At 40.0% G+C, this 18,968-nt stretch overlaps 1 protein-coding gene across 1 annotated transcript in view; it reads right to left on the bottom strand.

The window, feature by feature from the left end:
* Positions 1 to 219: 219 nt before the first annotated feature.
* The window catches only part of pax2b (paired box 2b), a 29,389-nt gene continuing 10,640 nt past the window's right edge, over positions 220 to 18,968 (bottom strand). Inside the window, exons 7-11 of the mRNA XM_075458236.1 lie at positions 14,789 to 14,964; positions 12,399 to 12,513; positions 3,534 to 3,635; positions 1,662 to 1,748; positions 220 to 296 (exon numbers count right to left, since the gene is read on the bottom strand). Of these exons, the coding sequence (XP_075314351.1) occupies positions 220 to 296; positions 1,662 to 1,748; positions 3,534 to 3,635; positions 12,399 to 12,513; positions 14,789 to 14,964 (557 nt within the window). The remainder of the gene's footprint in view (positions 297 to 1,661; positions 1,749 to 3,533; positions 3,636 to 12,398; positions 12,514 to 14,788; positions 14,965 to 18,968) is intronic.

Raw genomic sequence — 18,968 nt, 5'->3', positions numbered from 1 at the left:
GCTTTGAGTGTCCAAAAAAAGCTGCAATGAGAGACGGCAGCAGTTGTCGTAAATCTCAACGACAACAACAACAAAAAAAAAATGGTGAAGTTTCTTTTCGTGTGAGCCGGGAACATTTTATGCAGAGTTGCTCAGTGTCCAGTGGACCGTGCTGTTCACACCGGGGCAATATGGAGGCTGAGGCCATGGTCCTGCAGGTTGATTTGGTTTCCATGGTAACTAGTGACGGTCATAGGCAGTGGCAGCAGTGGGAGGGGCGGAGCCTCTCGATGCGGCACTATAATAATAAGGGGAACCTGAAAGTTAACAGAAGAATGAAGCATTTGAAATGACAACCATTTGAAATGCAGCTTTAACTGCCATTTACCAAATGCATCAACTTTAGTATAAGATGAAGTTTGGAATGATGTTAAAAACCAATCGACCATTTGCAAAGCCAACTCCTCGATAGTGTTGCCTGTGTGTCAGGAATTGTCTACCTAAAGTTTACAAATGACAGCATAGTAACCGCTGATTTTTTTTTCTTTAAATCATGGAACCAAAATTTCATCAAAAACAACTGTTTCATTTCAGTTGCACAGACAAAAATGTGAGAAATAACAATAATTGCTGGCCACTCCACTCTTGCTGTCAGTCTTGCTTGTCATACATGGCTAAAACTCTTGGCATTACATTTTAATCCACTGAGTACTCTTTTAGTGCAGCATTTAATGTGGAGGATAGAATCTACATTTAAATGGTAAACTCTGAGTTTGGATTTGAATCCTATGTGACACTGTTACTATTTAAATTTTGTTTGACATGCTTTTCATTTCTAATTGCTGTTTGCTAAAATCATAGCAACAGGTCTACTTGATGATGTTTTGGCCTGACAACATGTCAAAATGTGATGAGTTACATTAGATGTTATCTTTGCTAGCTTTTTCAATAAATTTTGGCGAAAATGATATCTTAAGATGACTTTTAAGGTTTGCAGATGACTCAATTTATGATGAGGATATTGTGAAAGCTGTCTAAAAGATGCACTTAGTGACTGCACGTTGTCATGGCAAAAAAACCTAAAGCTAAAGCTACTCGTTGAAGGCAAAAATCCAGCAACTTCAAAACAATGATTCATACAGAGGACAGGATCAAAATTGACAAAGTAGAGCTATTGGTTCTTTGGGATTAAAGTAGACTAAAGTGAAAAAGAAAGATTACATTAAATCATAAGAAATTGATAGAAAAAAATACTTTTTTACTTTGTTAAACCCAAAGGGATTTTATAAGATGGGACTATTGTTGTAACATAACCCTGTTCGCTGATTTCCAAGCATACACATTTGTTTGTGTTTTCAAATGTTACTTTTCACTTTTTGCTTTGTCAATATAATTCTCTTTTGGATGATTGATATTCCAAATCACGTGAGAAAAGAGCAGCATTAACATTAACCTCAACTCTGATAGTATCCAGAACCAAACAGTCTAAGGGACACTTTCACAGGATTTATTTGTTAGGGTTTGGGTGGGTTTGAATGTAAGGTTGTTGGATAAACTAATTCTAAACCTGCTGTGTCTGGTGCGGCTTCTAATTCTGTAGCCACACAATCTCCGTTAATGAGAAGAATTTACAAAATGGTCAGTTAGTTGCTCTAATCAAGTGTCCAACTCACTGTACTCACTTAGTAATGCTGGGTTGCTGAATCGCCAGGCTTCATTGTAGGTTGTGTACTGCGGATGGCTGTAGGGGTTCCCCGAAAACTCACTCCCTGCAAAACAAAACAACTAATCAATTAGCATTTCAATGCATCAAACCATTACCCCTTCACATGCAGTCATCTCTCGTCATTCAGAACAGGATGCAATTTGAGGCTGGAAATGATAGTCATCGATGTGCGACCAGTCAAGCAAGTAATTTATTTCTTTTTCATTTCACTTAAGTTATGCAACACTGAACAATACAGGATGTGACACTAAAGGCGGCTTTCCCTGGCCCATTTATGGATATCTACCCATTCTTCTTCCTGCAGCATATTCCAAACCAGTCTAATAAATACGGAGTGGTAATAAACAGTTTCATGCATACATTTTTGATTTTCTGCTATAAATCCTGCTGCCTTTCTTGTGGGACTTTTACCGTCTCCTATCTGAAAGCCCTCTGGTCTGAGCTCTGGTGTTTCTTGCAACAGAATTTCATTGCAGGGGAAGTAACTCGGAACATGTCAGTGAGCACTCCTGTTGATTCAACACGTTTCTTTTTTTTACGAGACAATAAAGGCTAGATTTTATATGAGGCTGGTGAGAAATGGCTTTGCTTTAACAGTGTTTTGCTCCTGTCACTAAATCTTAGTGGTTGTGTATAGGATGAATCGGTTGTAATACAAAATCACAAGCCATGGGATTAAGGTGCTCATCTTTTGCTTTGTGCCACATAAGAACAAATGGAAAGTAAAAGTATGTTTGACTTGACTTTTTTCCACCTACATGATTTAATGGATTTATTAGCCAAAAATCAAATATAAAAGCAGACAGCACAGTCACTGGGTTCTCTCATGGCTCCCTTTCTTTGTACTGGTAGTTGTTAAATAGACTTCAGTGTATTTAGAAACATTGAAATATGTAAAGAATATTTCTGTATCTTCAAAATTGTAAAACTATTCTAAACAAAAAACATTTGAACAAATCTGACACCCTCTCCTGTCTTGGTTCACCTCAACTGTATAGAACAATTTGTACTTGTTTAATCTTCTAATCAATACAATGTGGTGTGTTTCTTCTTAAGATTATAAGCTAATCACCAGGCAAAAAAAACAAATAAAGTAAAATAACTATAATCTCCCTGGCTGATGATACTGAAACATTTTATGGCAGTCTTGTGTAATAGAAGAAAAGAAAGTCTGTGATGGGCTGTGCGACTTGTAAATGACACGCTAACACACCCCACACTTGACTAGTTTTCTTGTCCATGTGGTCTAATCGCATCAAAGCAAAATGCCGGCTGTGGTTTGCTAGAAATGTGATGCTGATGCTGAGGCTAAAACCCTGCACCAATACTGCATCTTTGCCCTGTTCTTGTTCGTGAAACACAGGCATGCCCTCCTCAGAGAGACAGCGTTTTAAATATTTACTGGTCTCCCATGCCTCTGCCTTTTGACCCTTAACTGTTTGCTGTGAACCTGAACCGCAGGTTAAGCAGGGGCTGTTGAGCGCAGAGGCTGGGTAAGGCTGGAGCTGATATTTCTCAAGGGTGGTGAGAACATCCTCTCAGGGACCTTGCAAGCCAGAGAGGAAAACAGGATTGAAAAAGAAGGAGTGGAGACTGCTCTCTCCCCTGTCTCTGATCACTTGTCCAGCTTGTCTAATACAATCATACACAAACAACTAATACAAAGACGTGTGCACCTGTTCATCTCCAAGTCAATATTCTTTGCCTCTCTGGATAATTAGCCACTAGAGTCTCCACACTCTGCTTCTCAGCTTCCATGTGTTATTTTTCAGGGTGATGCCATGTCTTCAATAGACTAAATGCAGCTGTGATGTTGTCTCGGACTCACCAGGAACCATTCCAGCGAGCGTGGAGGTTGGGTAGCTGCCCTGGCCTGTGGGGGGAACATGAGGGGGGTATCCAGGTAAGGTTGTGTTGGCCATATCCCGCCCTGCAAAGACAAAACAAAACACACGGAACACTTGTCAGCAGCGGTGTTGCGGTCAAGTTTGTATCCTGATCACTGTGAGCCAGAAATCCCATTTCATGAAAAGTTTCATGGTGGTTTCATTGTGAGTCTGAACTAAAACTGTACTAAAATAAAAACTATTTGGATGGAAGTATTTCCACCTTCAACTTAAGTGAAAGAAGGAAGGTGTTAATCATTCTTTTTAAATAAACTTTTTCTCTTTTGACTAAAAGTACAATGTAAAACTCCACTTACATATCATTAACCCATGGGGCAGGTTGTCTTTTTTTTTTTTAAATGACTTGTGAAAGTTTTGGCTCATTGTTTCTGATACAGATGTTTTAAGAAATTTTAAGAAATGTTTCCCAACTGAAGCATCTGAAGAAGAAGCAAATTTCCAGTAAGGGGTTAAATCTACAAAACTTTCATTCTTTTACAAACTGGTCTGCTGCTGACTACACCCTCTAGTGTAAAACAAATATATGGCAATTAAAAGTACATAAAGTATGCTTCATTACTTTTTTCCCTCCTCTTTCTTCTCTGTGTCCCATCCTCAAAATGCAAATTAGCATTTTTTTTTTCAAGTGCAACTCAACAAATTCACCATAACTCATCACAATCACGACAAGTCAGTCGGCACAAAAACCCAGACTTCTCTGTAGAAGGTACTCAACCTGCCAGAGTCAAAAGTTTCAAACAGCAAAGTGTTACATAAACTTGTTAATTAATACCACAAAGCATCAGTCTGCCTCTTTAGCAGGTGAACTAAACAAACCCACAACTGCTTCTTTCAGGCAACTGAATTCACGTTGCATGAATACGTCCCCTCATTAACCAGTTCAAACTTGACTATGTATGGCAGCCTTTAGAGAACCCCATATGGCTCTTCTCTTCACTGTGAGGCGGCTGCTAAGGCAGAGCACACAGGCCCCTCTGCAGAGCGTCACTAGTCTGGCTGCAGATATTCAGCTCTGTAATTGAGAGTGACGGCTGGGCTGTCCTCCCTGACCACAGGGACATTTGGACCACAGCACATAACCCCAAACTACACAGCGGCTGGGGCAAGAGAGGCCCATGCTATATTGTCAGCTGTGAGGGCAACTTGGACTCAAAGGGAAGCTCCTTTCCCAATTGAGTTTTAATGAGGAACTAGTAGATGAAATACTCCACAATGTTACAAGACAACAGTTGTCCATGTTGTTGACTTTATAAAAATAAGGCAAAGCAAATCAGAGAAAAACAGAGAAACTATTGACTACCTTGAGGAAAAGTCTTTTTTAGTAATTTAAATAATTAATCATTAGTCAGAACAAGCACAAGAATTCTTGTTTTAATTTCATACAGGACTAAAAGTTTTCTCGCAGATTAAACTCCTGTATTCTGTCTTTTAGGATTACAGTTTCCCCTCTTATTATTTTTGATTAAGCAGGCTGCACGACACCTTAAAACTCTCACCGTAACACCGTTCCTGCCTATTTCATGATTTACCATAGTGCCTGACCGCTCAGTTTTACTGTTTGTGAGTCTGTAACAAAGTAAAGGTTTTGTTAAAATGAACAGAGAGAAAAATACTACACGGAACACAAAATGTATCAACAGACGATCTTCATGCTTTATACAGTGTCAAGTGCAAATTACATCTATTATAGTTCAAATGATATTGACAAAAAGCACTGTTCTCCTGCAGCAAACATTGTTGATGACAGCACAATTTAAAAAAAATCAGTCCATACATGTACAACTTAGGGAGAAATATTTTTGCTTTAGTGGAGATGTTACTACAAGCTGGAAGGCATCCTGTTTGTAGAGTTTGGCGAGACAGTCTGAAGTGGATGAAGTGGATCTGTTAAAAAGGAACATTGGTCGGACAGGAGGTCCGTAAAACGGAATTCTCTCAGGGAGGAGGTAGGGGAGGAGTTTCAGTTGAGGGGATGGAGCTTCTGTTTGAGATCATATCAAATGAGCTTGCAGTAGGTCTTTTTAGTACATGACAAGAACTGACTAAACAGGACTGAACCTGCATCATCGCATGTGAAAAAAAATAACTGTATCAAGAGTTAGTGTCTCAGATTTAAAGACGATTATTACACACCTACTGTTTCGGTTTCTTTAAGATGTATGACATATTGTTGTTGTTGGACATTTTGAAGCCTAATTTTTTTATTTTTCACCTGCTGCTCAAGTTATATTTGGTTTATTCTGACACTGCTGTGTTTGTCACTGGGCCTGTCCTGATTTACATGCTTTCATTGGTGTGCGAAAAGGATCATATAAAGTAGGCTATGCACTAAACCGTGTGTTTTTTTTCCGCAATTTGATTTTGAGAATCTTGATGGTTAGTAACAGAGCAGTTAAATGGAGACATGAATATTTGTGCTCAGTTGGCCATGGTGCCCATGTCCTGTATTCCATAGCACGCCATTACACAGTGTACTACCATGTAAGGAATTCAGAGTAGGGTTGCCAACCGTCCCTTGAAAAACGGAATCGTCCCGTATTTAGAAACAACAGCACCTGTCCTGTATTGAGCTGAAAAGGGACGCACTTTGTCCCGTATTACTGTGAGAGTCTAAAAATAGTCAGTATCATGCCAATGGAAATTAATAACGGGGCTTTATATGAAAATGTACGGTAAACTTGTTCCCAGTCCCTGTCCTGCTCTATGACCAATGAGCTGACAGCATATTCACACCCGAGAATGCGCTGTCAGCTCATTGGTCGAGGAGGTACTGTTGCTCGCGGAGAAGATAGCAGCAGACAACAAGGCAGCACGCATGGGTGACAGTAAGCAGACACTGCTTTAAGCAGTGGTGGACAAAGTACTCAACTCCAGTACTTGAGTTAAAGTATTGATACTCATGGTCAAATCTTACTCAATTACAAGTTCAAAATTTTACTCAAGTTAAAATACTGAAGAACTTACTTTTAAAAATACTTAAGTATTCAAAAGTACAAAGTACGTTTTCTAATAGTAGTACATTGCTGTATTGTTTTATGAATGCTTTTACAGAACCATGTAACTCTCTGAAACCACTTAATGTAGAGTTTTTGCACTACTCTGCTACAAAATAACAACAACAGGGCAGCTCTTATGAATGAACGCTTAACAGTGCAATAGTACGTGTTCATTCATTCATTGGTCGTAAAGTATCGGTGAAATAAAGACAGATAATAAACAGATATAAACGAATCTCCAGTGACCTAAATATCTTCCGAAGGACGCCGACTTTCACCAAACTTTTATCGGTGATTAGACGAACGTATTTTATGCCAGAAATAAGGTCCAGGTTTAAAAAAAAAATGTACTTCTCCTTTAAGAAAGATACTTATTTTATTCAGTTAATTTTGTTATTTTGTATTAAAGTGAATTCCTGAATAATAATTTGTTTTCCATGTGTTCATGTAACTCAAAAAATATGCATCTAATTCAATTCAGGTTCGAGTTAAATAGTTAAAAAATCGTTTCCCTCACAAAAAAAGGGGCTAAAAAATTCACCAGGCCAGGAAAGGTAAAGGCAATCGGCTTCTAATGAGGTGTCCCTTATTTATTTTTCAGGGAGTTGGCAACCCTAATAATAAAAAAAAAGTGAAAGATGAACAACAAGCAGTTTATTTCGGAACTGCAAACTTAGTTCAGAACTTGAAATGGTGAACAATGATCTAGCTGGTTCAATTTTACCCTGTGTGACCTGAACATTGAACTAGTTCTTGTAAATTGTGAAGTTTTTAAACACGAGACATACTGTATAATGCCAATAAGTTAACATGCATGGCTATAGAAACAACAAACATAGATCAAAGTATTTAGAATTAGCTCCAGCATGACCTTCTGGTCAGCCACAACATGAAAACTCTATTCATATCCTAAAGCAAAAGTCATAAAAGTCAAAATAGCTACCTTATTTGGGGCCAGTTTAAACAATAAGATATTTTGACATTGAAATCCATTTGCTTACAATACAACACAGATCTACTTACAAATAACTATTACTGAAGGGTAGTTTCTTTGTGTTTTTATTTCAACACCATGTCTTTGTCTAAAATGTCCTTGTTTCCTCATAGGATACCACATTCTTAGAGTCCTGAGAGTTGCCAGATATTTGTCAGACGGTTGTTTAAGGAACGAGAGATATATCGAAAGTTATAAAATCCTCTTTAAACGTGTACAATATCAAAGGAATCACAAAGCCGTCTGTACGAGAATACTCTCAGAAAATACAAAACAAAAAAAAGGTATATTTTCGGTTGTGATCACAAACTGTTTGATGAAGAAACGAGTCCATCTCATGCTGAACAACTGTTGTCAGCACTGATGGCTACATTGTATGTGCGCCTGGTGAAATGTGTCTCTGGTTAAATTCCTGAGACTCGAGGGCAGCCAGTTAAAGAGCTCTACAGAGAAGAGTGAGGTAATGCTGGACCTTTCATTTATAATAAGAATTGGTTAGCCACAAGCCAGTGCCCATAAGTCAAAAGGAGCTGTGGGAGTACTGTAGTGGGGGGTCCAGCAGGGGTGAGGCCATTGTGTATGAGTGTGTGTGTGTACGTGTAGACAGTGGTCACTATTGTCTGACTGTCTCCGCAAACACTGAGCTTATCTTCATTATTATTGCACAAACTACAGATGTCTCACATGTTTGATAAAAGTAAATACTCTTATCTCTTCATTAACTTCTTAAGTTAACTTTATTGTCGTGAGGCTTTAATCTAATTTCCTCAAAATACAATAAAAGAAAAAAAAAGGAAGAAATGTATTTCATAGAAAAGTTACATCAGTTCCAGGATATTTTTTCTAGATTTTCACCTATATGTTTCATTTAGGGGACTGAGCGACAAAGCAACTGTAGTTCATTTGAGTCTGTCTCTTTATCAGTATTAGCCTTGATACCGATCCAGTGAAATAGATCAGGGAATCAATTCCTTCAACTTAACCCTCATTGGACACTTTCACCCTCATTGAACAGCCTTCATTCCGACCTTAAATAGCATCAATGAGACACAAACGTTTTTGCTCAATGTTCAGAATCAACTTTTCAAAGCAGAAGACGCTGAACCCTTGTTAATGTAAAGAATGAAAAAACTGTATTAAAAAAAGCAAATATAAAGTATAAGGTATATGGAGAGTGCTTACAGCCTGGGATGAATTTTGTTTTTCTACATTCGGTTGGCATTTACTGCCAATAGCTCTGTGCCTGTTGCTTTATGTCCCCTTTAAAGCCCTCTTTCAGAGAGGCGCAGATTCTGAGAACTCTCTGTACAGCAATGATAGCCTCATTAGCTGCTTCCTAGCCTTTGTTGTTTTTACAACAGAGATGTGTGTCCAGATTCTCATTAAAAGATGGCCTTCTTTATATTGTTTGCTTCCTCTGACAGCCCCCTTAGATTGAACGCCAGCAAATCAAGCTATTTATTTTCCTCTGCCCTCTTTTTCTCTCCCCTGTGAAAGTCAATTCAAAGATTTTTTTGGTTGGCTCTTACAAAAGCCTGTTGATTTCCGTCTCAATTTGAAAAGTGGATTGTGGCAGTTACCACTGAGCTGGGAATACAGTTTGCTATGAATTATCTGACTGTTGAGAGGATAGTTTGAGGTTTGAGCATGACAGGATTATTAGTGTAACGCAGTAATGCCTGAAAACAGCCCACAGTTATCTTATCACATAAAATAAAGGGACTTAATTCATGGGTTTTGTCTTGACCCACAACAACGGTGCAACGTTCTTTCACTGACATCAGCTCAGTTTCTTAATACACAAACAGAAAAGCAGGGTGACCTTTTTTATTTGGCACATGAACAAAGTCATTTGTGAATGACTCTTTTGGTTGCAAGAGTATTAAATTTAGCATGACAGGGACACCTTCATGTTTGCTACAACAACAACCAAAAATCTTTGACCTCCATTTTCCGGGGTATATGCACAATGGGGCAATTTATCACCAGCCAAAAAACCTCAGCACCCTAATTAATTACAACTAAGTAAAGAATGTTTGGAGAGCCAAATTGCTTTAATTCCCCAAACACCAACTGAAAGTCATTCATTATCAAATGTGTGCTCAAAGGTTAGTTTGCTTTTGTGAAGACGAAATGAGCATTAACTTCGAAGCCTGCGCTTCCCCCTGTGGGGAGACACGCCAGCGGTTTGTCATGAGGCCACACATCATGGCTGCGGGTTCACTGTCTGATCGTTGCTCGCTGCTCACTGGACAAAGGCAGGTCTTTATACTTTCTGTGTAGCTCACCCTGAGATCACTCACCGTCACCTTAACTGAATGTTTAATTTGCTTTTTGAAGTTTTGTTTTGGTAGGTTTTGGTAAAGGGGTGTACAGAAACCGTTGCTTGAGGAGGAGAGGTGTCACTGACACAGGAGATTCAAGCCTTCAGAGGCCTCGATTAACAGGCCCAGCAGGGAATGTATTTAAAGAGTGTTCAGTATGCAGTCACTAAGCAGAGATGTGTAAAACTCCCACCAAAAACCCAAGGGAATCTGCTCACTGCCTCAAGATGGCTCTTGAGTCTAAATCAGCATCAAGAAAACAGGTGGGCTCTCTACTTTCAAAAAATACTGAAACTCTCTATTGAAATAGTGGACAATTGGCTGTATCAAGGCCATCGCTCCGTTTATTTCTCAAAATACACAAAAAAGTTCTGAGCTCCTCCTTCTGGCATTCACAGACTTACCCGCGGCCCACTCTATTTGAATTTTAAGCAGTTTGAATGAACAAGAATAAGAAGCACTTGAGATGAAATCCATCTCTCGAAGGGAATTCATCAAAGAAATTACTTCCCATATCAACAATAGAAATTACCTCACAATATGCAATTGTCCTTTCCACATATTCATGGAACCCTTTGGTGTTTTTATGGGGTAAGAGGGACTATTTAGCAGGTAATACAGTATTAATGTGGAGGAGGCGGAGAGAAAAAAAAAAACGTTTTAATGGAAGTGGCTTCTTGCCTCTGAATTTCTATGATGTGCACAATGCCCTTAAATCCCTTTCTTATTTGAGCCTGCTCTGCAGGTACTTTTGAGCCTTAATAGGATAAGCAGAGGACATAAAAGATTTTTATCTCTGAACTCTTTCAGTTCACTGAAAATCCCGATCTCTGGCATTGAGCACTTCATGAATCATTCATCTTTAATAGATTATGCAAATTAGCAGGGCATGACATCAACAAGATCAATAAATGCGGACATTTTAATTGGTGTTCTAAAAACATTTTAAGGATGAGCATAATCTCCAGTTCTTTCCTGTGTAAAGACACAATTAATTTGAAATTGGATCTCAGCCTAAATACTGCTGATAATTTACTACTTTTTGCATGGCTTAAAATTCCTCTGGTAAGCTTATCGCTGGCAAGTAAACTGTAATACTCAGCCATTAGAGAGACCACACACCTGAATATCACCTATTATCCACATAGGCAGCCACTGAGAGAAAACCAAGCAGAGGAGCCACAAACCAAATAGTAATTACCAAGTGGAAGTCAGAGTGATGTTTGTTCCATTAGTTTGACCTCTGTACGCTTTATTTCTCTGCCTCCTGTGAAATCTACCCACAGACAAGGGCATGGAATAAACTTATTTACTAATCTAGAAGCTGGTGCTTTTCATATGCAAACACACACATACATGCACGCACGCACACACCCACGAGATCACACACAAGCCCATCGTTCTTTCTCTACATGTCTCTTTGCACCTGTGTAGCAGTAAGGAGAGCCTTTCTGCAGAGGCCATCTAAAATATCCCAGGTGCAAACAAAGCTGCCTGCACAGCCAGGCCTGCTTTCTACAGGGCCATCAGTGCACAAAGGACAAACACACACCTTTCTTCTCAGGAGGCCTGCCTTACACGGGGAAATCTACCTCCCACATATTAAATGAGAAAAGGGCTCTTTCTTTTCTCATAAGGCTGCTCAGCTATCATTTGAGAAGGAGGGCTGCGGCAATTTTCAATCACCCTGTCCTCCCCCCACGCAGACCTCGTTGCCTTTGATGGCTGCTGCATAATTATATGAATTTTAATAAAAGCTCTGTATATTAATCTCAGGCACCAGGCAGTCATCATAAACTTTCAGTAAACTTAACCTTCTTCTTGGTAATAACACTGCAACAACGGAACAATATTTCAATTAGCCAGGCAGTCATTAACTGTGACAAGGAGAGGAGACAACTAGGGGGGAGAAACAGGGAGAGGGAGTGATAGGAGGGTGAAATAAATGATCATGGTGTTAGAGTTAGGCGGCAGAAATGCCAGAGCGTATTTACCGAGGCACATTACTCGTGCTTTGAGACACACAAACTGTCTCCTGGCGGACAAATCGTAGGAGCAACGCATCAGGAGCCAACGAGCACTCAGCCCTGCAAGGTGGCCTTTTTTTTTTTTCCTGAGACCTTGCTCTGATACACAGTCATAGTTCTGATGTGCTGACACCCAAAGGTCCTTGTCCAGCGGTGTCTGAACAGCTCCCAATCTCTCTTAATGCCCCGCTTGCTCAGCAAAAAGCAGACAGAGGACAGCTGCGTAGCTTTTATCGCATCATCGTACCACCTTTTCAGCTCAGAGTGAAATGGTATTAAAAAAGTCTTCACACTTAACTTTTTGTTTTGTCTTTATTGTGACACATTTATTTTGCCTTTGCCATGTTTAGCATTGGCTTTCTTGTTCGTTTACATTGTTCACACCCCCTCAGCTGAAGCTGTGGCTTGGCAGCATAAAGGCGTACTGTATAGCAGTTGATCTTACCTACAGGGTAGCTTTGCGACACGCTGGGGCCCAGGTCTGGGTTGGCGCTAGAGGATAAACTGGGCTTGACTTCGTCCAGGCTGGAATTCAGGGCAGGGAGCGAGTACTCATTAGCCTGGGAAAAGGACAGTTGAATCATTACACAACCAAACAATACCTAGATGGAAATCCTCCTTTCTCCTCCTCCATTAAGCTCTCCACACGTCTGTGTGAGTATAAATTTGTATGAGAGCATTGTGTGTGTGCTCCTGCTGCAAGGTGGCAGTTCAAGCATATCATGAATGTATTTTGGTATTGTCTGAGAGGAAGTGGGATTTTGAGATGAGTGAAAAGCCAAGGCGTCAGCTGGCCTTTTGTGCTTGACTGCAGTCCTACCCCTGATCAGCCAAGGGAGAAAGCAGTTCTGCTTTGTTACAGACACACCATGTGGTCCTGTTTGAGAAATACCATTCACTTTATTTTTATTTTAGCTTTTGATTTTGATTTGGAGTCTAAACCACCTTTATATTTCATTACCTCTTATTTCTGAATAGAATCACTTTTACAGCTTGCACATTTTGTTACCTCAAACTTGTCTAAGGGTTTCCTATTGCTTGCATTCAGATTCTGGTTTGAAAAACTAGTTCACCTAAATAACAATAAAAAGATTATTTCGGCAAGCAGTATTGAGCAAAGCTGCTGGCGGCTTGCAGGTCTTACACCTAAAATTAGACAGAAGTGAATGAAATGTGTTTCTTTCACTTTTCAAGCCAAATGTCTTATGTCAAATTATAAAGTCAGATGTTGAAGGCCAAACAAAGTATGTCTTCATGTAAAATCCCTTTATTAAATAAAATAAATAAATAAATCTCAGTGCAGAAATAATCTCTTCGTCTTTCATCATCATGTTTCTTTTTGTATATATGCACTTAGACACTGATGGCAGATGTTAACAGGTTTTTTTTAATGAGATGTGACTTCCGGAGTCTGAGTGTTGACAGTGTTTGTCCAAAGCCCAGTGTGAGTGGCTCAGTGGGCCGCGCTCCCACAGGGGGACGCCTGTGACCCCACTCTTGTCTGCCACTATCACAGATAAACTCTAATTGTCTGCTACAACTGTTCACTGGCACAATGTCGGATGTTTTCCTCTATTCTCGCAGGCCTCAGACGCCAAACAGACGTTTTATCATGCAGATACAGGGCAGGAGGGGGAAAACTGAAAAGATAGGTCTGAAAAGGATGACCAAATGGCTAGCAGAAGTGTGGGAGGGGTGAATCCATTGAGTTTTGCATCTCCAGAATGGATTTTTAATGCCTTGCTACAGAACCCAGACACTGGCTAATAGGGCCACATTTTCCAGGAGAAAAAAAAACAATGAGGCACCCATGAAAGGGAAAGTGTTCTGATTAATATTGCTGTAAATTAAAGCTGATTTTTCTGGACTTTTTCTGGCCTACTTTCTTTTTTCTTACTTACTCGCCCTCTTTTCTGGTCTAACCCTTTCCCCCCTGCCTTTTAATACTCTCCCTGACGTTCTTTGTGATTGCAAGTCATTTCCAATTCGTTTTGGTATTGATCTTCCAGTAGAAATCAGTTTTGTAATTAGCTGCAAATTAGGCCCTCTTCTGGAGGTGAGGCCTGTCCCACTGATTTATCACCTGCGTAATTCGCCCCGATTGGAGAGAAATTAAAATGAACTCAATTAGGTGACTGCTTTTGCTTTATGGGTCTGACTTGTAGTTTGTTGGGAGAAATTAATAGTCTCTTGTTGTTTAATAGTATAATGAAAGTAAATAAAGGTTATCCATTGTAATAAGCCCAGAGATTTTAATAGGCACTGGTTTCAGGCTGTCGTTTTTAGCGTGGGGGTAGCTGTTTCCAAAATGCCTCTTAATTTTTTAAATGAGGATGGATGGCAAGTGTGGTTTTAATATCAAGACTTGGACTAGATTGAGGCTGTTTGCAGTGTTTCATACATCTATGTCATAATATTACAATAAAGGTTTCAAGACTAGGCCAGTCTTGTCAAGACAAGATATGTGGAAGAAATGGACAATAAACAACAGAGATAAGAAGGAGCAGCTGAATAACATAGCAAAAAAATGAAGAAAATCCAGATATTGATTAATTTCATGTTGTTTCACTGTTATTCTCAATTACAGCGGGTGCAAAGAATGTGTTTTTCATCACAAAATCAATAATGTGTGGGAGTTTTCCTTGTGATCCCTCCAGCACTATACATGCTTTGACTGTAATCCAGTGTTTAGCCATCTCAGACCACTAATTAGCTTTTGGTTCGGGATAAGGTTGGGAATATATGTGACAGAACAGTTTTTTTTGCATCTGAGTCAACACTGCATGCTCAATTTTGAAAGAAAAAGCAGAAATGGAGAGTCGGAGTGCTACTAACCTGTTCTGGTTTGATATGCTCCGGTGTAGGGAAGACGTCAGGGTACGAGGGGCGTTCAAAGACCCGGTCCAATGCTTCCAGCTGCTGCTGGGTAAACGCATCTGCCCTCAGGTGTTTCCGTAAACTCTCCACACTACCCTGAGAATCACTGTTTGGGCCAGAACCATCTGAACCATCTACAAGAAGAAAGAGCAACATTCGAGACACTGACCCCGGGAAGCTGGTCTTCACTTCAAGCTATGCACTTTATATTCTTCTCATGTATTGTTTGTAGCACCTCTGTGGGAGATCTTAGGACACAAAGGGATGGAGTGCAGGTTTTTCTCCACCTTAATGGCTCTGGTGAGCCACTGACTACATCACACAGCTTTTTCCCCGCACAGAAATAACACCATCATGATCTGAAAGTCCTCTGGTAATTGATGGATCACTGTCACTTGCACAGATACACATGTTGTAGCAAGCATGTGTACTAATGAAAGCAGCAGCCAGCCCATTATAATGTTTTTTTGTTCCAGTCGGGGGGATTTTTTTCTTCTTTTCTGCTTTCCAAAAAAGCCTGATGTTCACTGAAATCAAGTGTTGTTTTTTAAAGCACAATTTCCCTTTAACAATTCAATACGGCTCTCATTCTCTTTGAGCATGTGGTTCCATTTGGAAGCAGCGGTGGAGAACAAGAGGCTGAATAAAATTGTACAGTCTACTTCAATCATCCCGCTCTCCAAACACAGGAATTTTCTCCCGACTCCTGACCTGATTACTCGACTGTTGAGAGGAGGATGCCTTAGCTTTTCCTGTTGTGTGCAAAGCTTTAAAACCTTTACCGACCATCCTTCCACAGCCTCCTCCCTCCCTCCCTCCTTCCCTCCCCAGCCCTGCTCCGCCGCACCCCCACCTCTCCAGGCTGCAGTGGCTGTGTCTTTAGGTCCCCTCCCCGGATCCCCGAAAGCTTCAGCTCCCTTACAAATCTGTCATTCTAAATTTGCGGCAGATTATGTTCTCCCCTCACTGGGAGAGTGGTGATATATGATATGCAAGGCCCGCTATTGATTGCCTGATCTAGTGGCAAGAGGGAGCTGAAATGAACTTGAAATGAACATCATGCCTCAACTCATTGTGCGTATAATACTCTACTTAATCCCACATTTTTCTCTGCCATGGAATTCAATTGATCAATCATGTCTGTGTGATAGTACCATTTGGGAGGGTTATTGCCATTCTATTCTGCTGGTTGACCTTTTTTCACAGGCTGAGGCCAGAGGATGAACCCGACTCTCCAAAGAGGAGTTGAAGGAGCTATAAAAGAGAATATGTGTAGGTGTGTGTGTGTGTGTGTGTGTGTGAGTCATACGCAAGTGTGTATAACCTGAAAATTTGCTGATAGCTGCACAATACGGAAGTTATGAGTTTGCCAACAACACAAATGTAACTGTTACTGGTTTTCACTGCACAAACAAATAAATTAGAACTATTATCCAATATTCTGTACTGAGCATTTTGGGTTTTGTGGTCACTGTCAGTTTTTTCCATCGGTTGAAATCTCGCTGCCATGTATGAAAATTACTTAAAAATGCTACACACAATGAGGAAATATGCATTTGGAACATTAAGGTATCAGATTTAAGGCAGAAAGGGTTGTACTCATGGATCATTTTGCTTTCAGGATCATCTTAAATGTTGATACATTCCACACAAGAAGAACTAACACATCAACTTATTATAATTTATAATGACATTTGCTTTAGTGATAAAACTGTCTGGCAGTTGCAGCAACTATGACGGCTGTGAAGGAGGAAATCTGGTGACATATTGTGGAGCAACACAGTGTGCCGACATATTTGCTAAACTAAAATGTTTTTATTCAAAATGCTTCGCTAGTTGGATGTGTATATTCACAGGGCCTCCTACGTTCCTATTTAAACTTTCTTGAAATATGAAATAAGCACTGGACAATCTTCATTATCTCAACATTTAGTTTCACTCCAACACAAAGCGGATCTTTGTCCACTTTGACTTCTGTCTTTTCCATAGAGAAGCCAAGCCAAAGGAACAAGAACAGCACTAACACAACTAAGAACAGTCCACAGCTCAGACTGTTACACATTTATGAGACTGCCACCAAGTGGAAACAAAACACAAGAGCATGTCGATGTGCAACAACTGTGAGGCACTAGCGGAGAACGTACGGAGTTCTATGTTCAGCCCTTAAGACTGAGGTGACAGAATGTAACATAGAAAACTTGTTTAGTTCCTGTTTTAAACTGTCACTGTTGATACATATGACAGTTTGAGGAGAATATCCAGACCACTGCCATGTCTGCACACTCAACAGCAACACCCTGCAAGGAGACAGTTAGCTTTAGCTTAGCAGGGAAAAGGTACAAGGTTGGAATGCATAATATGACTCTGTTCACTCCAAAAATGACAAAGATGACACAATATGTCTAACCTGTCCAAAAACAAAAATGCAGAAACAAGAATATTGGGGCTGTATACTCCAAGAATGTGACCGTATTAGTATTTTCTTTTTTCCCTTAAAATGTTGCTTTTTAAGAATATAGCCTCATGCAGATGCTGCATGAGAAACAACAGCTCTGATTTTTCCAGTGGTGACACTTTAGCACAATCAGATGAACAATCAGCATGTTTTCTGCACGGCTGCAGTGAAGGCTCCTCACCTACTGCTGCTACTGTTTGTCACTTTATCAGACTCAATTGTTCTCTTTGCTACCAAAGCAAATAGAGTCATTAATTACTTTCCATCAGCTACCCTGAGCCACAACACTTGATCAATACCCCCCCCACACACACAGTATATTTGTCATTCACCACTGTGGAATACACTTCCCACACACAAGACAAACCATCCTAGGTCAACCTACGCAGTCTTCCTCCCAGTCAAACTGAGGACAGCCCCATCTGCCCTCCTCACTACTGATGAGTTTGCGACATTTGAAGACGACTCCGGTGTGAGTTTAGAACATTTATGAAGCTGTTTAATTATTTATTCCTCAAGTTTATGCAACAGTAAAAAGTTTAAAGACTAGCTAAAAAAGAAAAGTAAAAGCATCATTGTGTCATACCAAAAAAAAGGTCTCAAAGGCCTATTGCTAATGTGGAAATGATCAATCCTGTGCATCAGAGTCAGAATTTAACACATCACTCAAGGGTTTTCTTCCATCCATTCATGCTAACAGTTAAAGTTGACCATATGTGATTATCATTAAAAAAAAATTTGGGTCTGTTTTATATTTTAAGTTGGACTAGATTGGTAGTACCAGTGTGCCTGTTTGCACTCAAGACTGCAGGAGAAGACATGATGTCTAGTATTTTTGATAAGTATTTATTGATATTTGATAGATAGTATCAGACTAGTTGTTGCATTAAATGTGTAGTATATTGGGCAGCAGATGCCATGTCAGTCATACGTTTTGAGTCCAAATTTTTGAGTGTTAATTTTTGCAACTTTACATTCCTAAATTGCGGTCACAAATATTCAACATTATGAAGACATATATAAATCAGAAGACTTTTGAAGTGGCATTCAGTGTCCAGGAGGTGTCTAAAAACAACTCTCTTTATAGGACGTCAAACCCATTATTTGGACATTCCCAAATCAGCCCATTATGCAGCAGTGATAACAATCTTTGACCACGGTGGCTTTGTTGGTGTGTTACATGCCTGTCCCGTGCTGCGGTCATTTATTGATCATCTCTGGCACTGAGTGTATTCATCTTGACATCAGTCTGTATTAACACTCTGGTAACGAGGGAGCAGTCTCTATCAGATCAGATACCAGCTCTATAAAGCAGACTCCTCTCTGCGGGTTTGACACCCACAGGTCACGACCCCCGGCAGGAGCCTTCAGCCAACATAACTCTCAGGGACTACCCTCCAAACAAAAACTGAACAATTATCACGAATGAGGTGTAGACTGAGTAGTACTTTTCTCTGAAAGCCTGTCTCAAATAGAGGAAGGGAGCAATTTTGGTAAACAAGCTGAAATCCTGTCAATGAACATTGAGGTTCTAAGTTGTTGTTGGCGGCGTGGGGAGTTGAACTGGCACCTAGAGGTCATGAAAGCCCTCTTCAGAAGAATGAACTTTCTCCCACTCCCCACCTTTTACTCTCACCCAGTCTGCTTTTTGTTTAAATAACATGTCAACATAAATTCACTCTT

Source organism: Odontesthes bonariensis, chromosome 23 (assembly GCF_027942865.1).
Source record: "Odontesthes bonariensis isolate fOdoBon6 chromosome 23, fOdoBon6.hap1, whole genome shotgun sequence".
NCBI lineage: Eukaryota > Metazoa > Chordata > Actinopteri > Atheriniformes > Atherinopsidae > Odontesthes > Odontesthes bonariensis.
Note: the sequence above shows the minus strand (reverse complement) of the source record. Positions and strands in the feature narration are given on the sequence as shown.